General features: G+C 37.1%; 1 protein-coding gene across 7 annotated transcripts in view; it reads right to left on the bottom strand.

The window, feature by feature from the left end:
- LOC101678988 (ankyrin repeat domain-containing protein 26) overlaps positions 1–21,644 on the bottom strand; it is a 173,857-nt gene that overhangs the window by 95,740 nt on the left and 56,473 nt on the right. For 6 of the 7 annotated variants that reach the window (XR_006608096.1, XM_045084945.1, XM_045084946.1 and 3 more), the window contains 12 exons: positions 21,400–21,458; positions 19,228–19,321; positions 16,885–16,983; positions 16,237–16,265; positions 16,070–16,142; positions 12,955–12,983; positions 12,791–12,863; positions 9,940–9,968; positions 9,776–9,848; positions 6,902–6,930; positions 6,740–6,812; positions 1,026–1,108 (listed from right to left, as the gene is read on the bottom strand). Coding sequence is in view for 6 of the 7 variants with exons in the window: in XM_045084945.1 (XP_044940880.1) it covers positions 1,026–1,108; positions 6,740–6,812; positions 6,902–6,930; positions 9,776–9,848; positions 9,940–9,968; positions 12,791–12,863; positions 12,955–12,983; positions 16,070–16,142; positions 16,237–16,265; positions 16,885–16,983; positions 19,228–19,321; positions 21,400–21,458 (743 nt within the window). In the remaining variant the exon portion in view is untranslated. The remainder of the gene's footprint in view (positions 1–1,025; positions 1,109–6,739; positions 6,813–6,901; positions 6,931–9,775; positions 9,849–9,939; positions 9,969–12,790; positions 12,864–12,954; positions 12,984–16,069; positions 16,143–16,236; positions 16,266–16,884; positions 16,984–19,227; positions 19,322–21,399; positions 21,459–21,644) is intronic. The other variant, XM_045084947.1, reaches the window with a different exon arrangement.

Below are 21,644 nucleotides of genomic sequence, written 5' to 3' on the forward strand. Positions count from 1 at the left end.
GATTAATAACTAAAGAATAGGCAAACTTATTATTAGGAGCCAAAAATCAATAAACATCAATCAGAAAGAAAAATAAATTCCTAAATTTTAATTCAAATTATATACTATGATAGTGTTATACATCACTATAAATTATCTGCCTGCATCTAGATTGTAACGTCCACTGAGAGTGGATAAGAAAAATGTAAATAATATTTACAGATTCCCTATACTGAAATGAAATAACTGAAAAAGTACCTGTTTATTACCCAATTACAAAGGTCCCATCCTGGAAGGTGTGATTCTGCAATAGGCAATTGTGTTGATTTTATGACCCTACTCTCTGAAGTCAACTACACAGAGATCACAAGGCAAAATAAATCTTTAATCTTGGCATTACTGACAGGCAATACAGAACTGCACATTTTGAACCACTGAGAACTGCACATTAAGAACCACCAAGAACCACTCCTTCTACATGAGTCTAAGTCAGTAGTCATCATTGTTATACTGCTCATAAATTCAACTGCTTAAACATACGGTTCAGTATTTGATGTTACCTTTTTAGCATGTAAAAACTTACAAAAATGAAAGAAGCAAACAATATTCAGGAATTTTTTTTGGTCCAATTCCAAAGATAAAATTTAACTATAAGTTACTATAAATTCTAACAATATTTTAAATTTGGTAACTTGTAAAATTTTATAAAAACTAAATATTAAATTATAATCTATCAACTTCAATACGTTCAAAGGTAATTTCAATTGAACTATGTTACATTTTTTTTAAGATTTTATTTATTTATTTGACAGACAGAGATCACAAGTAGGCAGAGAAGCAGGCAGAGAAAGAGAGAGGAGGAAGCAGGCACCCCGCTGAGCAGAGAGCCTGATGCGGGGCTCGATCCCAGGACCTCGGGATCATGGCCTGAGCCAAAGGCAGACGCTTTTACCCACTGAGCCACCCAGGCACCCCAAACTATGTTACATTCTTAAAGCAGGGAAAACAATATAAAACTGGAAATTTAAATTTAAATTTGTATATACCTGCAGGTGTTTATTTTCACTTTCACTAAGACTTTCTTCCTCTTCTTCTGTTGTCATTTCTAAGTCTAGTTCTGCTGAAAAATCTATATGTTTAATTAAAATGGACAAATTAGAATGGTTAGATAAAAGCTATAACCTTCATAAAAATAGAAAACATCTTATCAATTAAGAGTTTAAATTAAACTTAATCTTTAGCTGAATATTTACTTTAAGAAATACTTTTCATTATCAAAAACTTCAACAAACCATTTGGGAAATACTAAATGTCACTAGGTTAAAGGCATACAAACATCTCAAAGACTCATTCACAAATTCACCCACCTAACACCAATGAACAAAACAATCAGAAACAAAATTTTAAAATGCAGCAGAAAGATATAAAATCAAAACAGACTATGCTTTACCTTGTTACAGTACCTCTTAAACAACACTCTAAGCTTCAACTACAACATTATTCATGGTTTCCAAAATTACTAGTATTTTTTATGCCATTATCAGTGTACAATCTTCCTACAGATGTATTTACCTGATGAGTGTAAACATTCCTAAAATGTTTTCCTCTACTACTTGACAAATTTTATCACATCTTATAGGACACAGACTGCTACATAAAGTCATCCTTGATTAAGGCTACCCTTCCCTAGATAAACAGATCTCTTTCTTTGGGGCTATGTTAGTACCATACAGATTTTTCTAGTGTATCTTTACCACCTGAACTGTAAGTTACATATATATATACATATATTTTCTTTTCTTTTGTTACTAGACTGTATGGGACAATCTCTCTCTCTTAAAAAAAGAAGGGGGGGAGGAGAAGAGGGAGAGAGAATTTTGACCAGGCTCCACGCACAGCACTGAGCCCCACACAGGGCTTGATCTCACAACTCTGAGGTCATGACCTGAGCCAAAATCAAGAGTTCAACAGTCAACCGACTGAGCCCCCCAGGGGTCCCTGTATGGGACAATCTCATAAATCATCTCTGTGTAAACACTCTCTATTTTACTCAGTAATTATTTACTGAGTACCCAGTAGTGCTAGGTACCCAGGTTTAAAGAAGCATGTAGATAAAAGATGTCAGGAATGGATTTTGTAGAGACAATGCCTGAACTGAGACAGCAACACTGAGGTCAGACAGATTCAAAAGGGCTAAAGGGCGGAAAATGGGGGGAGTATACAAGCCCGTAGTAAGACAAGGGAGAGAAGCACACAACAGGGTAAATATCTGTCTAAAATACAGGAATCAAAGAGGAAGACATCAAAAGCAGTTCAGAATGCCAGAGAAAAGGATAGATGGTAGAAAGGGCTGGAGAGCTTAGCAGAACTCAAAATTATGAAAGCTTTATATGTAATTTTAAGATACCTGGACACAAACATATTTTCAACAATGGTTCACAGTCATATTTGCATTTGAGACAGATCACTCTAAATGCTGTGGGGAGGGATGAATTTGAGGGGCATTGTAATAAAAGATGGGAGATAAATGAGAAGGCACTAATGCAAAATAAAGATGAAGCACACCTGAACTGACAGAATCATTCTAGAAATATTGAGGATATAAAATTATCAGGGCCAGTATGGAATAAATCTATATTAAATGAATAAACACACAATCTTGGGTCCCAACTTTGCTCATTACTTTATAAAAGGCATCAAGTGGGAATTATTCTACATGAACTGTTTTAAGTATTTATTTTGTAACTTTTCTGTTCCATATCTTCCTGTGTTACAGGAACCTGTGGGTGCTTTGTTTTAAAAGCCCTGCTTCTTGGATCCACCAAGCTCATGAGGAAGTAACAGGAACAAGTCACTTGTATAGGTAAATAACTTTGAATTTATTGTCTGCATTCACTAGTCTAGGAGATAATTGAAAATCTTTTGAAAAATATACTGTTAATTCTACAAGTAAAGAAAGAACATAAAACTACAGGGGTGAAAAAAATTCTCTACAATTTATTAGTACCGATCTGATCATATGACTGATAAAAGCCACTGAGTTAACTGGTACATAAAGTAGAGCACACATTAGATATGGTTAATCAACAGACTGAGTATATCAGGAAAATATTATTTTTAAATGGTATAGTACTCCTTAAAACCAATATTTCACCTATTCATCAAACTTAATGAAGGGGGGGCGCCTGGGTGCCTCAGTCAGTTAAGTGGCTGCTTTCAGCTCAGGTCATGATCCCAGAGTCCTGGGATGGAGTCCTGCATCGGGCTGCCAGGTCAGTGGGGAGTCTGCTTCTCCCTCTGCCCCTCCTCCCACTTTTTCTCTCAATCTCTCTCAAATAAATAAAATCATTAAGTAATAATAATAATAATAATAATAATAAAGGGGCATCTGGGTGGCTCAGTGAGTTAAGTGTCTGACTCTGGATGTCAGCTCAGGTCATGATCTCAGGGTCATGAGATTGAGCCCCACATCAGACCTCATGCTAAGAAAGAAGCCTGCTGCTTGGGGTTCTCTCCCTCCCTCTCCTTCTGCCTTCCCTCCCTCACTCCCCACTTTCTTGCTCTGTAAAAAGATAAAATAAAAATAATAAAACAAGGAGACAGACTCTGCATACACAGTTGAGAAGATGGTACTATATAGTAAATTCTCAAAGACTCCCATTATTGCTGGGAAAGCCAACTCTAAAATAAAGTCATACAGAATATAGGAAATATTTTAATATTTGGTTTGGGAAGCTGCTTTTTCTAGTTACATTGAATATAATTTGACCAATACTTGTGAATTTAAAGCTATAAAAATAAAGCTAAGAAACTGTGTTTTCAATAAGCAATCTTTAGACCTCTACCTAGTATTCTCAGCTGGGCACAAACTTCTAAATATAATCCTGCAACCCACTCTCAAGTGAATGTTAAAAAATAGCCTAAAAGAAATTACTTTCTCCTAATTCTTTTTTTTTTTTAAGATTTTATTTATTTGTTTATTTGACAGACAGAGATCACAAGTAGGCTGAGAGGCAGGGAGAGAGAAAGGAAGCAGGCTCCCAGTTGAGCAGAGAGCCCGATGCAGGGCTCAATCCCAGGACTCTGAGATCATGACCTGAGCCGAAGGCAGAGGTTTTAATCCACTGAGCCACCTAGGCACCCAACTTTCTCCTAATTCTTATTCCTAAATTGCTTTGGTTAGACGAAGAATGCAAATGTCCTGCTAAAAGAGACTGTTTGTAGGTTGCATAAAAGGAGTAAACACAAAGTAAATTTTGTCACAAAATTATTTTTGAAATATCAAAACTATGGTGAGGTCATGGAGAGGTTGAATTCTCTATGCTTCTTCATTACCTTCTTTGTGCTCTGTTTCCTGGTAGCTGTGATTCGCACACATGATGGAGTTTAGAATTTTCTAACATAAACACAACTCCAATATTATTAATCCTTTTTCTTTTATTTTAAATATTTTATTTATTGATTTGACAGAGAGAGAGATCACAAGTAGAGAGGCAGGCAGAGATCACAGAGATCACAAGACAGAGAGGCAGGCAGAGAGAGAGGGAAGAAGCAGGCTCCCTGCTGAGCAGAGAGCCCGATGTGGGGCTCGATCCCAGGACCCTGAGATCATGACTCCAGCCGAAGGCAAAGCCCTATCCCACTGAGCCACCTAGGAGCCCCTTATTAATCCTTTTTTTAATCTATTAAGGGTATCTGTTTAAACTCTGTGGATGCCGACCACATTTTGGTCACCGACTGTAATACAGACGGGTGTTTATCATCACTTTCAAATCCCTGGATCTTTGACAAATTGCACTATTTTGGTTCAAACCAGTAGACTTCCAATTGGACAAATCTAAAAAGCAAAGTTGATTTATTAGAATGTAAATAATAATACAAACTTGACTAATTTGTATAAATTCTTTTGTCAGAGAAGCAGTCCCATGTTCTGCTCTTCTCCCAGACTTATTACTACTCATCATAGCTTATTGTATTTTACATGTCCTACACTTGCCATTCACACAGATGAATTTAGCTGCCTTTCATTTTTTGTATTCTCTAGTATTACATAGTTTAATTTACTCACCATGCTCTATTACATATTCAGTATTCCATAAGAGTTTTTGTTCAATAATGACTAAGATTTACCAGGTTATAAAATTGTGGGTAACAAAATTTATTTCTAACCATTTATTTTATGTTTAAAGATTTTATTTATTTATTTGACAGAGATCACAGGTAGGCAGAGAGGCAGACAGACAGAGAATGGGAAGCAGGCTCCCCGCTGAGCAGAGAGCCTGATGCAGGGCTCCATCCCAGGACCCTGGTATTATGACCTAAGCCGAAGGCAGAGGCTTTAACCCACTGAGCCACCCAGGCGCCCCTTTATTTTATGTTTAAATACATACTCTCTATTCCAAAGACATGCATTTAAAAAAAAAACTTTTAATGAATGGTACTTCTTAAACTACAATGAGACTGTCTTTCCTCAATACACCAATATCTTCAGAAATCTTTAAGTCTTAGACAAACTAAGTTTATATGAGAAAAGAAAGCCTTGGGGAATGTAATCATTTCCATGTAAAGACAGGCCAAGTCTCAGGCCACACTACATCCAAAAACTACAGTGCCATGAAACAGAAAATGAATATATAATAAAAATATTTTCCTTTTTTTAAAACAAGATTGTCTGACTTATACCTCTTAAGTGAAGGTAAAAAGCAAGAAATGCAGGAATGAAACCTTAATGCCCATTTCATCAAAAGGGCCCCGTTATCACTTTGAATTCATGAAGCCTGTACATGATTTAAAACAGTTCTCCAAGGTCATCTGAGAATCCACAGAGTTCCAGGATCCATCCATTCACAGGATCCAAGAGGTCAAAACTATTTTCACAACAATGATAAATGATATTTGACATTTTCACTCATTCCCTTCTTTAGTGTATGCTGAAGTTTTCTGAACGTACGATACGTGATAGTATCACAACTTGCATGATTAATGGGCCATAGCTCTAATGGCTAACAAAGTATGATCGTATTTGCTTCTTTATAAATGTTTGTTTTAATTTCTACTATTGTAAATATCAACAGATGGAACGCACTTAAACAGAAGTTCTTTGGAATTCCCAATAATTCTTTAAAAGTGTAAAAGGACCCTCAGGCCAATGAGTTTCAGAATTTCTGTTGTAAAGGATTATGTCTACCAAATATTAAGAAAGAACTACCAAAAAAAAAACAAACTACTTACTTCCCGCATTTCCAATAATCAAACACACCACAGATACATACACACACACACACACACACACACAAATATGCTAATCAGAATATCTGTCTGGCTTAGATGATGAACATCGACACTAAGATGAAATAAACTTAAAACACAATTCACGTTAGCAAATGAAGCTAGACTCTAAGTAAAGTTCAGAATTCAGATAAACATTGTAAACACCAGAAAAAGGTTAGAGTCTAATAATTAACTTCTGGAAGCCCTAGGAATTAAAGGGGTTCCAAACTGGGAACATTAGGAATTTAAAACATAAAAGTAGAAACTTGAGCTAAAGCTTACATTTTTAAAATCTCTTCGTCTTACACTTGTAAGTATCTTTTGTTCAAACATGGATATCAGCAACATCTACCTTATTAATATCAAATACTTCACTTAAAATTGCCAAAAATAAAAAGGAATTCAGAATAAAAAGACTGTGAGCATTTGAGCATTTCAAATATTTTTACTGTACTACTTTCCACAGTTAAATTTCTATTGTAAAATTTACCTGATTCGGATGTTTCTTTTTCCTCCATTTCTCCTGGTTTATTAGGAAGAGAATGGTTTACTTCAACACCAGGCTGAATGGGTATTGAAAGAACACAATTAAGACAATGTACATTTCATACAATCTGTAGTTGAAAATTCAAAATAAAAGTATAAGTTTTACCTTCAAGTAAGAATATTTTCCTGGAGAATCTAAAAAGCAAAAGGGACATATATTTAATTATATGTAAATATGAGAGCCAACTGAACATTTCTGCAGTTGGTACTAAGCTGAATCCTTGTGCCTGGCTCTGATTACATTAGGTTTTGGTGTTCTGTTTCTGGAGACAGGAAGGTAGGTTGGGAAGAAAAGCAATTTCTAATGAGAGAATAATCATGACCCTGAGTGGACAAATGAGAAAGCCAATGGTACTATGCTATATCACATCCTTAAGGTAGTACAACAGAATCATTTATACCATTAGACGTTAAGTATTTACCATGTTCTTCAATTTCTTCCATAAGTTAGGCAGTACACACTTCTGATGACAGTTCTACTGAACACATAATTGAGTTATCATCAGAGAAAGCATTATGAATTGATCAGCTTGGATATACACTTTTAGGATAATAGATACTGAAAGTACTCATTTTAATTCAGACCCATGTGGGCTACTGGTATGCCTACATTTGTTGTACCCTCTAGTTTAGCCATCTTAAAGTTTCTTGGTCCGCTCACTCAAGAAGGTATATAAAACACATCTAAGAAATAATGTACAATAAGCTTTCACTGTGGGAATATGATTACCAAAACGGGAAAAAAAATCTATTTAAATGACACACAGAACTCTTAGGTACTGAAAATCCTTTGTATTTCAGAATCAGTGTCACACTTACTGATAAGAACAATTTTAGCATTTAGGGAACCAACCCTATAATTTCTTTTGTTTCGAAAACTACTATGATTTGGTAGATCTTGTCTCTTTTTATTTTTTAAAGATTTTACTTATTTATTTATTTGTCAGAGAGAGAGAAAGCCCAAAAGCAGGCAGACAAAGGCACAGAGAGAAGCGGGCTCCCTGCTGAGCAAGGAGTCCCATGTGGGACACGATCCCAGGAACCTAGGATCATGACTTGAGCCGAAGGCAGCAGCATAACCAAGTCAGCCACACAGGCAACCCAATATCATGTCAGACTTTAAACGGTTTTTGCAATCAGCAATAGTAGCAATAAATTACCTATCTTAAAAAAAAAAAAAAGCCATATCTTCCTAATCTCATTTAAATAATGAATACCAATGTAACACATAACTTTGATGTCCAGTAGACATGAGGAGGATGAATACGTGGCTATGATTTACCTCATGTCTAGCACTCCATCTGCTTTCAGTATTCTCTGTGGAGCAGCTGTGATTTAATCTGTTCTAGTGCAAATGCCCTCAAGCCATGTCAAGTGAATTCCTGGAGTTTCCTCCTCAACTCCAAAATTTCCCAGCTAACGTGCCTTTCTTTCTTCCCTCGTTCCCATCACTATCCCTCTTCTTCATAAGTAATTTCTGGGGCACCAGGATGGAGCAGCAGATTGGGCATCTGGCTGTTGATTTCAGCTCAGGTCATGATGGCATGGTCCTGAGATAGAGCCCCACATCAGGCTCCAACTCAGAAGGCAATCAACTTGAGGCAAATCTCTCCTTCTCCCTTTGCCCCTCTCCCTAATTACTCACTGTCTCTCTCATTCTCTCTCCTTAAAACAAATAAAGAAATCCTTTAAAAAAGAGTTATTTCTGGATCTATGATCCTGATTGTTCTGCTTTTACACCCCTTTTATTAGGGATTGTCTCCCCCACTTCTTTCCTCTTTATTTAGCACTGATATCTTACATCTATAACCTCTCTTTCTGCATCTCCACGCTCCCCTCTAGCTAAAAACATGCTCACAATAAAAAACAAAATAATGCTTTCCCTTCATCCTATAGTGTCTTGAAGTATCCAGGACCATTCCAGATGTCTCTATGTGGAAGTCTACACCCTTGCAACAGAGCACATGACCCAAGGACCTTTGACTTTCGCATCACCTGACAGGTCAGAATGCAGGATCCCAGACCTGCTGCTCACAATGTGCATTTCTAACAAGGTCATTGACGATTCACTAAAATGGGAGAAATTCTGGTCCATACTGAGTGCACTGCCACATTCCGTTACCTTAACTTAACCCTCTAGAAGCAAGCCTCACGTTCATCACTATCAATTTTTCAAAACTGGAATTGTCTTTTTTTTTTAATCTTTTTTTTTAATTTATTTATTTGAGAGAGAGACAGTGAGAAAGAGCATGAGTGAGCAGAAAGTCAGAGGGAGAAGCAGACTCCCCATGGAGCTGGGCGCCTGATGCAGGACTCGATCCCGGGACTCCGGGATCATGACCTGAGCCGAAGGCAGTCGTCCAACCAACTGAGCCACCCAGGCGTCCCTCAAAACTGGAATTGTCTTCAAAGTCATAAAATCTCTAATGGATTTTTATCACGGCTAAGGCTTCCTTGATTCCCCCCGAATTGACCCCGCTCTCTTCTTCCTTCCAATTCTCTTACTTTGCACTCAATGATACTATATGTAAAGTACCACCACCATATACATGCCATTAAGACACACATTCTTATAGCTGACTAGAACATAGCTCTACATAATCAACGACATCTTTAATGTCTTCCCAACAGTGGAAGAGAAGAAAGAAGGGGAAAATTTTGGTATCCTACTCCAACAGGTTTTGGTACCGGAAGCTCACCTGATAACACTTCTGGCATTTAAATAGTCTGCTCTTTCTTTTACAAGAATTGAGCTAAAGCATACATGTTTCAAAAGCTCTTTTTCGTAGCCTTGTAAATATCATTTGTTCAAACATGGATATCAGCAATAACATCTACCTTATATATATCAGAACCTTCACTGAAGCTCGCCAAATAAATAAATAAATAAAATTTTAAAACTTCAGAATAAGAAGACTGTGAGCATTTCAAATTTTTACTGGACTTCTTTACACCGTTAAATTTGTATTGTAAAATTTACCTGTCTGGCATGCTTGAATTTCCTCCATTTCTCCGGGTTGATTAGGAATAAAATCTTTCCCCTCTACAGCAGGCTGAATGGGTATTGAAACAATATGCTTAAGACATAATGAACACTTCATGCAATCTGTAGTTAAAACTTCAAAATAAAAATATAAGTTTTACCTTCAAGTGAAAATATTTTTCTGGAGAATCTAAAAAGCAAAAGGGTCATATAGTTAACTCCATGTAAATATAGAAGCCAACAAACATTCATGCACTTAGTACTAAGCTGAATCCTCATGCCTGGCTCAGATTACGAGGTTGTTTTGGGGTTGTTTCTGCAGACAGGAAGGTGGGTTGAGCAGAAGAGCAATTTCTTTTTTTTTTTTTTTTTAAGATTTTATTTATTTATTTGCCAGAGAGAGAGGAGCAAAAGTGAGCACAGGCAGACAGAGTGGCAGACAGAGGCAGAGGGAGAAGCAGGCTCCCCACCAAGCAAGGAGCCCGCTGTGGGACTCGATCCCAGGACGCTGGGATCATGACCTGAGCTGAAGGCAGCTGCTTAACCAACTGAGCCACCCACGCGTCCCAGAAGAGCAATTTCTAATGAGAGGAACAAATCGTGACCCTGAGCAGACAAACATGAAAGCAAATGGTAGAATGCTACACCACATCCTTAAGGCTGTACCGCAGAATCATTTATACCATTAGACTCTAAGTAGGTACGACTTTCTTCAATTTGTCCTGTGTTGTAGGAGTACACAGTGTTGATGATAGGTCAACTGAATGCATAATTGAGTTTTCATCAAACAAAGCCTTATGAGCTGATCAGCTTGGATATACACTTGTAGGATCACAGCTACTAAAAGTACTCATTTTTGTCCATACCCAGGTGGATATGGACAAAATGGTATGCCTACATTCCCTGTATCCACTAGTTTAGCCACCTTAAAGTTTCTTAATCCACTTACCCAAGAAGGTGTATAAAACACATCTAAGAAATAATGTACAACAGCTTTAAATATGGAAATATGACTATGTATATGGAACAAAATCTAATTGCCACAGAAATCTTAGGTACTGAAAATCTTTTGTCACTGTCATATTTATTGATTATAACAATTTTAGCATTCAGGGAACCAACCCTGTAATTCTTTTGATCCCAAACATAGTTTGATTTGGTAGATCATGTCAGTCTTTCAAGAGTTTTTGGAAACAGCTATCGTATCCGAAAATTACCTATCTTAAAAAAAAAAAAGCCATAGCTTTCATATCTCATTTGAATAATGAATACCGATGTAACCTGTATCTTTGATGCCCAAAAGACCTGAGGATGAATACGTGGCTATGATCTACCCCAAGTCTAGCACTCCATCTGCTTTCTGTATTCTTTGTGGAGCTGCTCTGATTTAATCTGTTCTAGTGCAAATACCCTCAGGCCATCACAAGTGAATTCTCTTGAGTTTCCTTATCAACTCCAAAACTTCTCAGTTAGTGTGCCTTTCCCTTTCCCCTTGTTCCCGTCACTATCCCCCTTCTTCAAAGTAATTCCTGGGGGCACCTGGATGGAGCAACAGATTGGGTATCCGGCTCTTGATTTCGGCTCACGTGGCAATTTACGGTCCTCACAAAGAGGCACGCATGCAGCTCTGGGTCAGAAGTGAGTCTGCTTAAGGATTCTCTCTCTCTCTCCCATTGCCCCTCGCCCTGATCACTCACTGTGTCTCAGATTCCCTCTTCCTAAAACAAATAAAGAAAAATATACTTACAACAGAGTTATTTCTATGGTCTTGATTGTTCTGCTTTAACCCCTTTTATTAGGATTATGTCCACCATTGCTTTCCTCTTTATTTAGCACTGATATCTTACATCTATAACCTCTCTTTCTGCATCTCCACGCTCCCCTCTAGCTAAACACATGCTCACAATAAAAAAATAATGTTTTCCCTTCATCCTATGGAGTCCTGAAGTATCCAGGGCCTTTCCAGGTGTCTCTATGTGGAAGTCTACACCCATGCTACAGAGCACATGACCCAAGGACCTTTGACATTTGCATCACCTGACAGGTCAGAATGCAGAATCCCAGACCTGCTGCTCACAATGTGCATTTTTAACAAGGTCTCTGACGATCCACTAAAATGGGAGAAATTCTGGTCCATACTGAGTCCGCTGCCACATTCCTTTATCTTAAGCATCGAAATGCAGGCCTCAGGTTCGTCACTATCAATTCTTCAAAACTGGAAATGTCTTAAAAGTCATAAACTTTCTTTTACTTTTTTAAAAAAGATTTTATTTAATTATTTGTCAGAGAGAGAGAGCGTGCACAAGCAGGCAGAGTGGCAGGCAGAGGCAGAGAAAGAAGCAGGCTCCCTGCTGAGCATGGAGCCTGATATGGGACTCGATCCCAGGATCCTGGATCACGACCTGAGCAGAAGGGAGACGCTTAACCAACTGAGCCAGCCAGGCATTCCAAAAAGTCATAAAACTTCTAATGGCCTTTTTATCACCGCTAAGGCTTCCTTGAATTCCCTCTAACTCACCCTGCTCTCTTCCTTCCCATCTCTTACTCGGCATTCAATGATACTATTTATGAAGTACCACCATTTTTATGCCATTAAGATACACACACTCATCACTGACGAGAACATAGCTCTGCATCATCAGCCATGGCAGTCCTGAATGTCTTCACAAACTGTGAGGAAAGCAGGAAGAGGGGGAAATTTTTGATATGCTACACTGACAGGTTTTGGTACCTGAAGCTCACTTGATATCATTTTGGCATTTCAAATCGTCTGCTCTACCTTTTAAAAGAATTGAGCTAAAGCTTACGTTTTTTAAAAGCCCTTTATCTTAGGCTTGTAAATAACTTTTATTCAAACATGGACATAAGCAATAACACCTATGTTATTTATGTCAGAACCTTCACTTAACCCTGCTAAAAGAAAAAGAAAGACGTCAGAAAAAGAAGATTGTGAGCATTTCAAATATTTTACTGGACTTCTTTACACCATTAAATTTGTATTATAAAACTTACCTGACTTGGATGCTTCTTTTTCCTCCATTTCCCCAGGTTCATTAGGAACAAAATCTTTCCCCTCCACAGCAGGCTGAATGGGTATGGAAACAATATGATTAAGACATAATGAATAGTTCATGCAATCTGTAGTAAAAAATTCAAGATAAAAATGTAAATTTTACCTTCAAGTAAGAACATTTTCCTGGAGAATCTAAAAAGCAAATGAGACATATAGTTAATTATAGGTACATAGGAAAGCCAACTAAACATTCATGTAGTTAGTACTAAGCTGAATCCTCATGCCTGGCTCAGATTACATTAGGTTTTAGTGTTCTATTTCTGCGGACAGGAAAGTGGGTTGGGCAGAAAAGCCATTTCTACTGAGAGGAACAAATCGTGACCCTGAGTGGACAAACGTGAAAGCCAGTGGTACAATGCTACATCACATCCTTGAAGCAGTACGGCAGAATCATTTATACCATTAGACTCTAAGTATTTACCACCTTCTTCAATTTGTACTGTAATTTAGGCAGTCTAAAGTTGTGATGATAGGCAGTCTACAGTTGTGATGATAGTTCAACTGAATGCATAACTGAGTTTTAATCAAAGAAAATGTTATGAACTGATCAGTTTGGATATACGGTTGTAGGATAACAGCTACTAAAAGTACTCATTTTTGTCCATACCCACGTGAGCTACTGGTATGCCTACGTTTCCTGTATCCACTAGTTTAGCCACCTTAAAATTTCTTGACCTACTCATGCAGAAAGGTACATAAAACACATATAAGAAATAATGAACAATAAACTTTCAACATGGGGGTGCCTGGGTGGCTCAGTGGGTTAAGGCGCTGCCTTCGGCTCAGGTCATGATCTCAGGATCCTGGGATCGAGTCCCGCATCGGGCTCTCTGCTCAGCGGGGAGCCTGCTTCCTTCTCTCTCTCTCTCTGCCTGCCTCTCAGTGTACTTGTGATTTCTCTCTGTCAAATAAATAAATAAAATCTTTAAAAAAAAAAAAAAAAACTTTCAACATGGAAGTATGACTACCAAAATGGAAAAAAATATATTTAATGGCCACAGAATTCCTAAGAACTGAAATACAATTGTATTTCAGAATTAGTGTCATATGTATTGATAATAACAATTTTAGCATTTAGGGAACCAACCCTATAATTTCTTGTGTTTCCAAACGTAGTTTGATTTGGTAGATCATGTCAGTCTTTCAAGGGTTTTTGGAAAAAACTGTCATATCAAAAAATTACCTATCTTAAAAAAAGGGAGCCATAGCCTCTGTATCTCAGTTGAATAATGAATACCGATGTAACCTGTATCTTTGATGTCCAATAGACACGAGGAGGATGAACATGTGGCTATGATTGACCCCATGTCTAGCACTCCATCTGCTTTCAGTATTCTTTGTGGGGCAGCTGTGATTTAATCTGCTCTAGTGCAAATACCCGCACGACATCCAAAGTGAATTCTCTTGAGTTTCCTCCACAACTCCAAAATTTACCAGCTAAGGTGCCTTTCCCTTTTCCTTTATTCCCTTCACTACGCCCCTTCAAAAAGTAATTTCTGGGAGCACCCAGATGGAATAGTGGATTGAGTATCCGGCTCTTGATTTCAACTCAGGTCATGAGGGCAGGGTCCTCAGACTGAACCCAGCATCGAGCTCCAGGCTCAGAAGTGAGCCTGTTTGAGGAATCTCTCTCCCTCTGCCTTTGCCCCTCCCCCTGATCATTCTCTGTCTCTCTCATTCTGGCTCCCTAAAACAAATAAAGAAAATAAACCCTAATAAAAGACTTATTTGTGGGGGAAAAAAAAAAAAGACTTATTTGTGGATCTATGGTTTTGATTGCTCTGCATTTACACCCTTTTTATTAGGGATTATCCCCACCATTTCTTTCCTCTTTATTTAGCACTAGTATCTTACATCTATAATCTCTCTTTCTGTATCTCCATGCTCCCCTCTAGCTAAAAACATGCTCACAAATAAAACAAAATAATGTTTTCCTTGATCCTATGGTGTCTTGAAGTATTCAGTGGCCTTTCCAGATGTCTCTTTGTGGAAGTCTACACCCTTGCTACGGAGCACATGACCCAGGACCTTGACATTCGTATCACCTGACAGGTCAGAATGCAGGATCCCAGACCTGCTGCTCATAATGTGCATTTTTTTTTTAATTTTTTTAAAGATTTTATTTCTTTCTTTGACAGAGAGAGATCATAAGTAGGCAGAGAGGCACGCAGAAAGAGGGGGAAGCAGGGTCCCTGCTGAGCAGAGAGCCAGATACAGGGTTCAATCCCAGGATCCTGAGATCATGAGTGGAGCCGAAGACAGAGTCTTAATGCATTGAGCCACACACAATGTGTCCCTCACAATGCCCATTTTTAAGAAGGTCTCTGATGATTCAGTAAAATTGGAGAAATTCTGGTTCATACTGTGTCTGCTACCACATTCCTTTACCTTAACTCTCTAGAAGTAAGCCTCACGTTCGTAACTATCAATTCTTCAAAACTGGAAGACTTAAAAGTCATAAACTTTCTAATGGACTTTAAATCACAGCTAAAGCTTCCTTGATTCCCCCGAACTGACCCTGCTCTATTTTTCCTTCCAGTTCTCTTACTTTGCACTCAATGATACTACTTATGTGGTACCACCATTTTATTTTTTTTTTTTAAAGATTTGATTTATTTATTTGACAGAGAGAGATCACAAGCAGGCAGAGAGGCAGGCAGAGAAAGAGAGAGAGGAGGAAGCAGGCTCCCTGCTGAGCAGAGAGCCCGTCAGGACCCTGAGATCATGACCTGAGGCGAAGGCAGCAGCTTAACCCACTGAGCCACCCAGGCGCCCTGAGGTACCACCATTATATAAGCCATTAAGACACACACACTTACTGCTAACTAGGACATAGCTCTGAATAATCAGCCACGTAAGTCCTTAATGTCTTCCCAACCGCGAGGAAAGGAGGAAGAGGGGGGAAATTCTGGTACACTACTCTGACAGGTTTTGGTAGTGGAAACTCACTTGATATTATTCCAGCATTTCAAATAGTCTGCTCCTCCTTTTAAAAGAATTCGGCTAAAGAATTACATTTTTCAAAAGCTCTTTTTCTTAGGCTTGTGAATATCTTTTGTTCTAACATGGATATCAGCAATAACATTGACCTAATTTATGTCCAATCCTTCACTTAAACTTGGCCAAAAAAATAATAATAATTCAGAAGAAGAAGACTGTGAGCATTTCAAATATTTAAATGTACTTCTTTCCATTGTTAGATTTCTATTTTAAAAAACCTGATTTGGATGTTTGTTTTTCTTCCATTTCTCCTCCTTTCTTAGGAACAGAATCTTTCTCCTCGACAGTAGGCTGAAAAGGTATTGAAATAATATGATTAGTACTTAGTAAAGTACATATCATACAATCTGTAGTTAAAAATTCTAAATAAAAGTATAAGTTTTACCTTCAAGAAAGAATATTTTTCCGGAGAGTCTAAAATGCAAAAGGGACATATAGTTAATTATGTGTACATATGAAAGCCAACTAAATATTCATGCAGTTAGTACTAAGATGAATCTTCATGCCTGGCTGTGATTACATTAGGTTTTCATTTTCCGCTTCTAGAGATACGAAGGTGGCTTAGGACAGAGAGAAGACAGAAATATGAACCCATTATAAGTACTGAACAAAAATACAAAATATACGCTCAAAAGAACATGCATTTAGTATTTCAAAAGTCAGATGATATTTCAAAGGAGCATAACTAATAGAGAAGACTGCACATAAACCAATGTTAACATGCTGAGTGATGGGGAGAAAAGCAACTTTTAATGAGAGGAATAAATTGTGACCCTGAGTGGACAAACATGAAAGCCAATGATAGAATGCAACACTACATCCTTAATGCAGTACAGCAGAATCCTTTTTACCATTATACTACAAGATTTAATCATGTTCTTCCATTTGTCCTGTAATTTAGGCAGTCCACGTTTGTAATGATAGCTCAACTGAATGAATAATTGAGTTTTCATCAGAGAAACATTATGAATTGATTGGCTTGGATATATACTTGTAGGATAATGGTTAATAAAAGTACTCATTTTGTCCATACCCATGTGGGCTACTGGTAGGCCTACATTTCTTGTATCCTCTAGTTTAGCCATCTTAAAGTTTCTTGATCCACTCATGCAAGAAGGTATATAAAACACATCTAAGAAATAATGTACAATAAGCTTTCAATATGGAAATATGACTATCAAAATGGAAGATTTCTATTTAATTGCCTCAGAGTACTTAGACACTAAAAATCTTTTGTATTTCAGAATCAGTATCATACTTACTGATACTAACAATTTTAGCATGTAGGGAAACAACCCTATGATTACTTTTGTTTCCAAAAGTAGTTTGATTTGGTAGATAATGTCAGTATTTAAATGGTTTTTGGAATCAGTGATAGTACCAATAAATTACCTATGTTAAAAAATAAATAAATAAAAAGCTATAGCTTCCATATCTCATTTAAATAATGAATAACGATCTAACATATATCTTTGATGTCCAGTAGACCTGAGGAGGATGAATACGTGGCTATGATTTACCTCATGTCTAGCACTCCATCTGCTTTCAGTATTCTTTGTGGTGCTGCTGTGATTTAATCTGTTTAGTGCAAAACCCCTCAGGCCATCTCAAGTGAATTCTCTTGAGTTTCCTCCTCAACTCCAAAACTTCTCAGCTAATGTGCTTTTCTTTTTTCCCTCCTTCCCGTCACTATCCCTCTTCTTCATAAGTAATTTCTGGGGGCGCCTGGCTAGAGCAGCGGATTGGCAATCTGGCTGTTGATTTTGGCTCACACCATGATGGCACGGTCCTGGGATTGAGCCCCGCATTAGGCTCTGGGCTCAGAAGTGAGTCTGTTTGAGGCATCTCTCTCCCTCTCCCTTTGCCCGTCCCCCTAATCACTCACTGTCTCTCTAATTCTCTCTCCCTAAAATAAAGAAAGAAATCCTTAAAACAGAGTTATTTCTGGATCTATGGTCTTGATTGTTCTGCTTTTACTCCCCTTTTATTAGTGTTTATCTTCACCACTTCTTTCCTCTTTATTTAGCACTAGTATCTCACATCTATAATCTCTCTTTCTGCATCTCCTCGCTCCCCTCTAGCTAAAAACATGCTCACAAATAAAAACAAAATAATGCTTTTCCTTGATCCCGTGGTGTCCTGAACTATCCAGTGGTACTTCCAGATTTCTCTATAGAAATCCCTTGCTTCAGAGCACATGACACAGGGACCACAGATATTGGCATCACCTGAGAGGTCAGAATGCAGAATCTCAGACCTGCTGCTCACAATCTCCATTTTTAGCAATGTCTCCAATGATTTACTTAAGTTGGAGAAATTCTAGTCCATACCATGTCTGCTACCACATTCTTTTACCTTAACTTCACCTTCTAGAAGCAAGCCTCACGTTCGTCACTATCAATTCTTCGAAACTGGAAATGTCTTAAAAGTCGTAAGCTTTCTAATGGACTTTTTATCATGGCTAAAGTTTCCTTGATTTCCCCCGAACTGACCCTCCTCCCTTCTTCCTTCCAATACTCTTACTTTGCACTCAATGATACTATTTATGAAGTACCACCATTTTTATGCCATTAAGATACGCACACTTATCGCTGACTAGAACATAGCTCTGCATCATCAACCAGGGCAGTCCTGAATGTCTTCCCAACCATGAGAAAAGCAGTAAGAGCAGGAAAATTTTGGTATCCCACTCTGACAGGTTTTGGTACTGGAAGCTCACCTGATATTATTCCTGCATTTCAAATAGTCTGCTCCTCATTTAAAAGAATTATTTTGGTGGAGTTATGGACATTGGGGAGGGTATGTGCTACAGGGAGTGCTGTGCAGTGTGCAAACCTGGAGATTCACAGACCTGTACCTCTGCAGCTAATAATATGTTAATAAAAAATATGTTAATAAAAAATAAAACATATGTTAATAAAAATGTTAATATGTTAATAAAAATGTTAATGAAAAATAAAAAATATGTTTTTATATGTTATATGTTAATAAAAAATTTTAAAATAAAAAAAATTAAAAAAATAAAGAATTGTTTTTATTTTATCACCTTCCACTCTAAGAGCTGCTTATTATCCTTCATTTACTCCCTGAATCTTTGACTTTCTCATCAGTCACTCTTTTGATCCTTTCCACTTATTTCCTGATGTTCCTTTGGTCTGGTCTTAGAGTATCTTGAAATGGAACCACTAATTTAGCTCCTCTGTGGCACCCTCAGTTTCACTATTACTGACACCTGATAAGACTTCAACTTATCTCCTTTTCAATCTTTCTCCTATCTATTCAATAGGTGATTTTCTTCAAATATTTAAATGTATCAGTATTCCCATTTTACATCAATATTTTATCAAGTGACTTTCTAATAAAATACAATTCTTACCTTCTACTTGTTCATTTAATGGACTTGTCCCTTTCTGATCTGCATTTCCAGATAAATGATCAATATATTTCTCTGGAAGACTCTCAGAATTACTCTGTTAAAATGGACAACAACAAAAATGAGTTATATGAAGATTTCCTAATCCTTTTCTAAGAAAATATCTGAATTTCCTACTTCAACAGTAATCAGACTCACAAATACGAAAAACATGTACTAAAAACCGAAACATTTAAACACCTCATATGTGCTTTCTAAATTAAGTGTAATGTTTAACCTTCATTTGGCCACTGACTGTAAACTGAATATCAAGTGCCAGAGTAAGTATTTTCTTGGATAGAACATTAACTTATAAGTACATTTCAACAGTAACTAACAAAACACTTAACTCTCCTTTGCATTCCCCACCAAAATAAAAGGATATTAAAAATATGTATTTAAATAAATTCTTTAGTAAGTATATTTCCTACAAATTTAAACTGTTCCTAACAGCAGAACCTTTTTCCATGTTAAAATAGGACACTTGACATAAGAAACCTTGGAGTAGATCATGTTGAATATAAAGAATACAGTGTGGTAACTGCTGCTTCATTTGTATAAACAAAGACTTGGAAACATTATTGACAGGTTAATGGTTAAATGCAATGGCAAAGTAGGAAGAAAAACTTTTCTTGAAATTATGTTTAAATAATAGCAAAAAGTTTTAGATATAGGTATGAAACTCTCCAAAGAGTAAAATAAGCTTTCATAAGAACATTTATTTATTAATTACCTAAAAGGTACCAGGCACTATTTTAGTATGCCATTTTCTGTTCTACAAACAACAATAATACCAATGGTTATGACAATGGGGTAGATCTTCCTGCTTCCTGGTCATTCTAAGACATTAGAGTGAAATGATGAATAGGTGTGATCCACGGTTCTGTATGTCTAGAATGTCTAGAAGGTCTCCAAGACTTTCACACAACTGGTTCTTCTCATCTTTCACTTGGCAGCTCTTGCCACACTCAGATCGTTTCTGACCAACAAAATTCCACTGGCATTCTCATCCCCATTCTAACTGCAAACTCCCCCACTGTTCCCTAACCTAACATTTCCATCTTCTTTATATGAACCACTAACAGTGACTTACAGTGCGTTGTTGTTTCCTCATTTTTCTGCTTCAACCACTACAGCCTAACCCTCAACTTGTACAGCCTGGTACATAGCTGGTATTCAATAACAAAAATATTTAAGGTCAAAACACCTAAAATAATCTCACTGAGGGGGCATCTATATGGCTCAGTCAGTTAAGCAACTGACTGTTGATTTCAGTTCAGTTCATGATCTCAGGGTTGGGAGATTAAGCCCCATGTTGGGCTCCATGCTGAGCACGAAGCCTACTTGGGAATCTTTCTGTCCCTCTTCTTCTGCCCCTCCCCACCCCTCTCACATGCTCTCTCTTTCTTTTTCTCTAAAAAATAACAACAACAAGCTCACTGAGAAGGTCTCAAGTACCAAGTCACTATACTAGGTATCAACCCTTGCACAATGCAAGGGTTAAGGGCATTGATAGCCGTGCAGTCCAAACTCCACATATAACTTTGGATTCCCCAAAAACGTTACTCATCTCCTATTGAACTTCCTACTTCAAAAGCAATTAGACTTAAAAATAGCAAAAGTGTATAATAAAAGCCATACATATACATATGCATATACATATATATAGATAAATAGATAGATAGACAGATAGATAGATACACTTTCAAGTCCCAGGCATTATCTTTTCAAATTCCAACTTGTAAAACACTAAAATCCAAACTCTTTCTAGATCTCATTAGGAGTTTTGCACATCCATATACACCACAGAATCATATATCTGGCCATAAGCTGGCCTGCAGTAATTCTTTGGTTATTTAGATAACTTAATTTCAAAACACAAACTAATTCCTTATCACTTCTAAGCCTCTGTTTTCTGCAATAATACTACACAGCTTTCATTAGGTTAAGTTTGTAAATTAATAGAACTGTATTATGCTGATTATTATATTTAGCACATAAATATTTTATCAATTACAGGTAAAAAGTATAAGGAAATAGTTTGCATGGACAAATGCAGAGATGAGAGAGTAAAGTCTAAGCATCCCTTTTAAAATCACTCCTTGCTTTTATTTTAAAATAATAATAAAATGGTACCTCAGAATCCCAAGGTGATTCTTCATTTTGTTCTGCAAATCCTAATGCTGACAGCATAACTATAAAATAGTCACAGATACACAGATATATAAAATATAGTCACACGTATTATGAATTTTAAACGTATATACAAGCCCCCCCCTTCATGAATACTTCAATAAAATAAAAGTAAAAGCAGTAAAGATTTTCAGAGGTTGAAGAATTTTCAGGAAGAAAAAGCTGGTATACTTAAAAAGAAAGACAGC

The sequence above is a fragment of the Mustela putorius genome, unplaced genomic scaffold (assembly GCF_011764305.1).
Source record: "Mustela putorius furo isolate JIRA1106 unplaced genomic scaffold, ASM1176430v1.1 tig00000827_pilon_pilon_pilon, whole genome shotgun sequence".
In the NCBI taxonomy this organism is placed as follows: domain Eukaryota; kingdom Metazoa; phylum Chordata; class Mammalia; order Carnivora; family Mustelidae; genus Mustela; species Mustela putorius.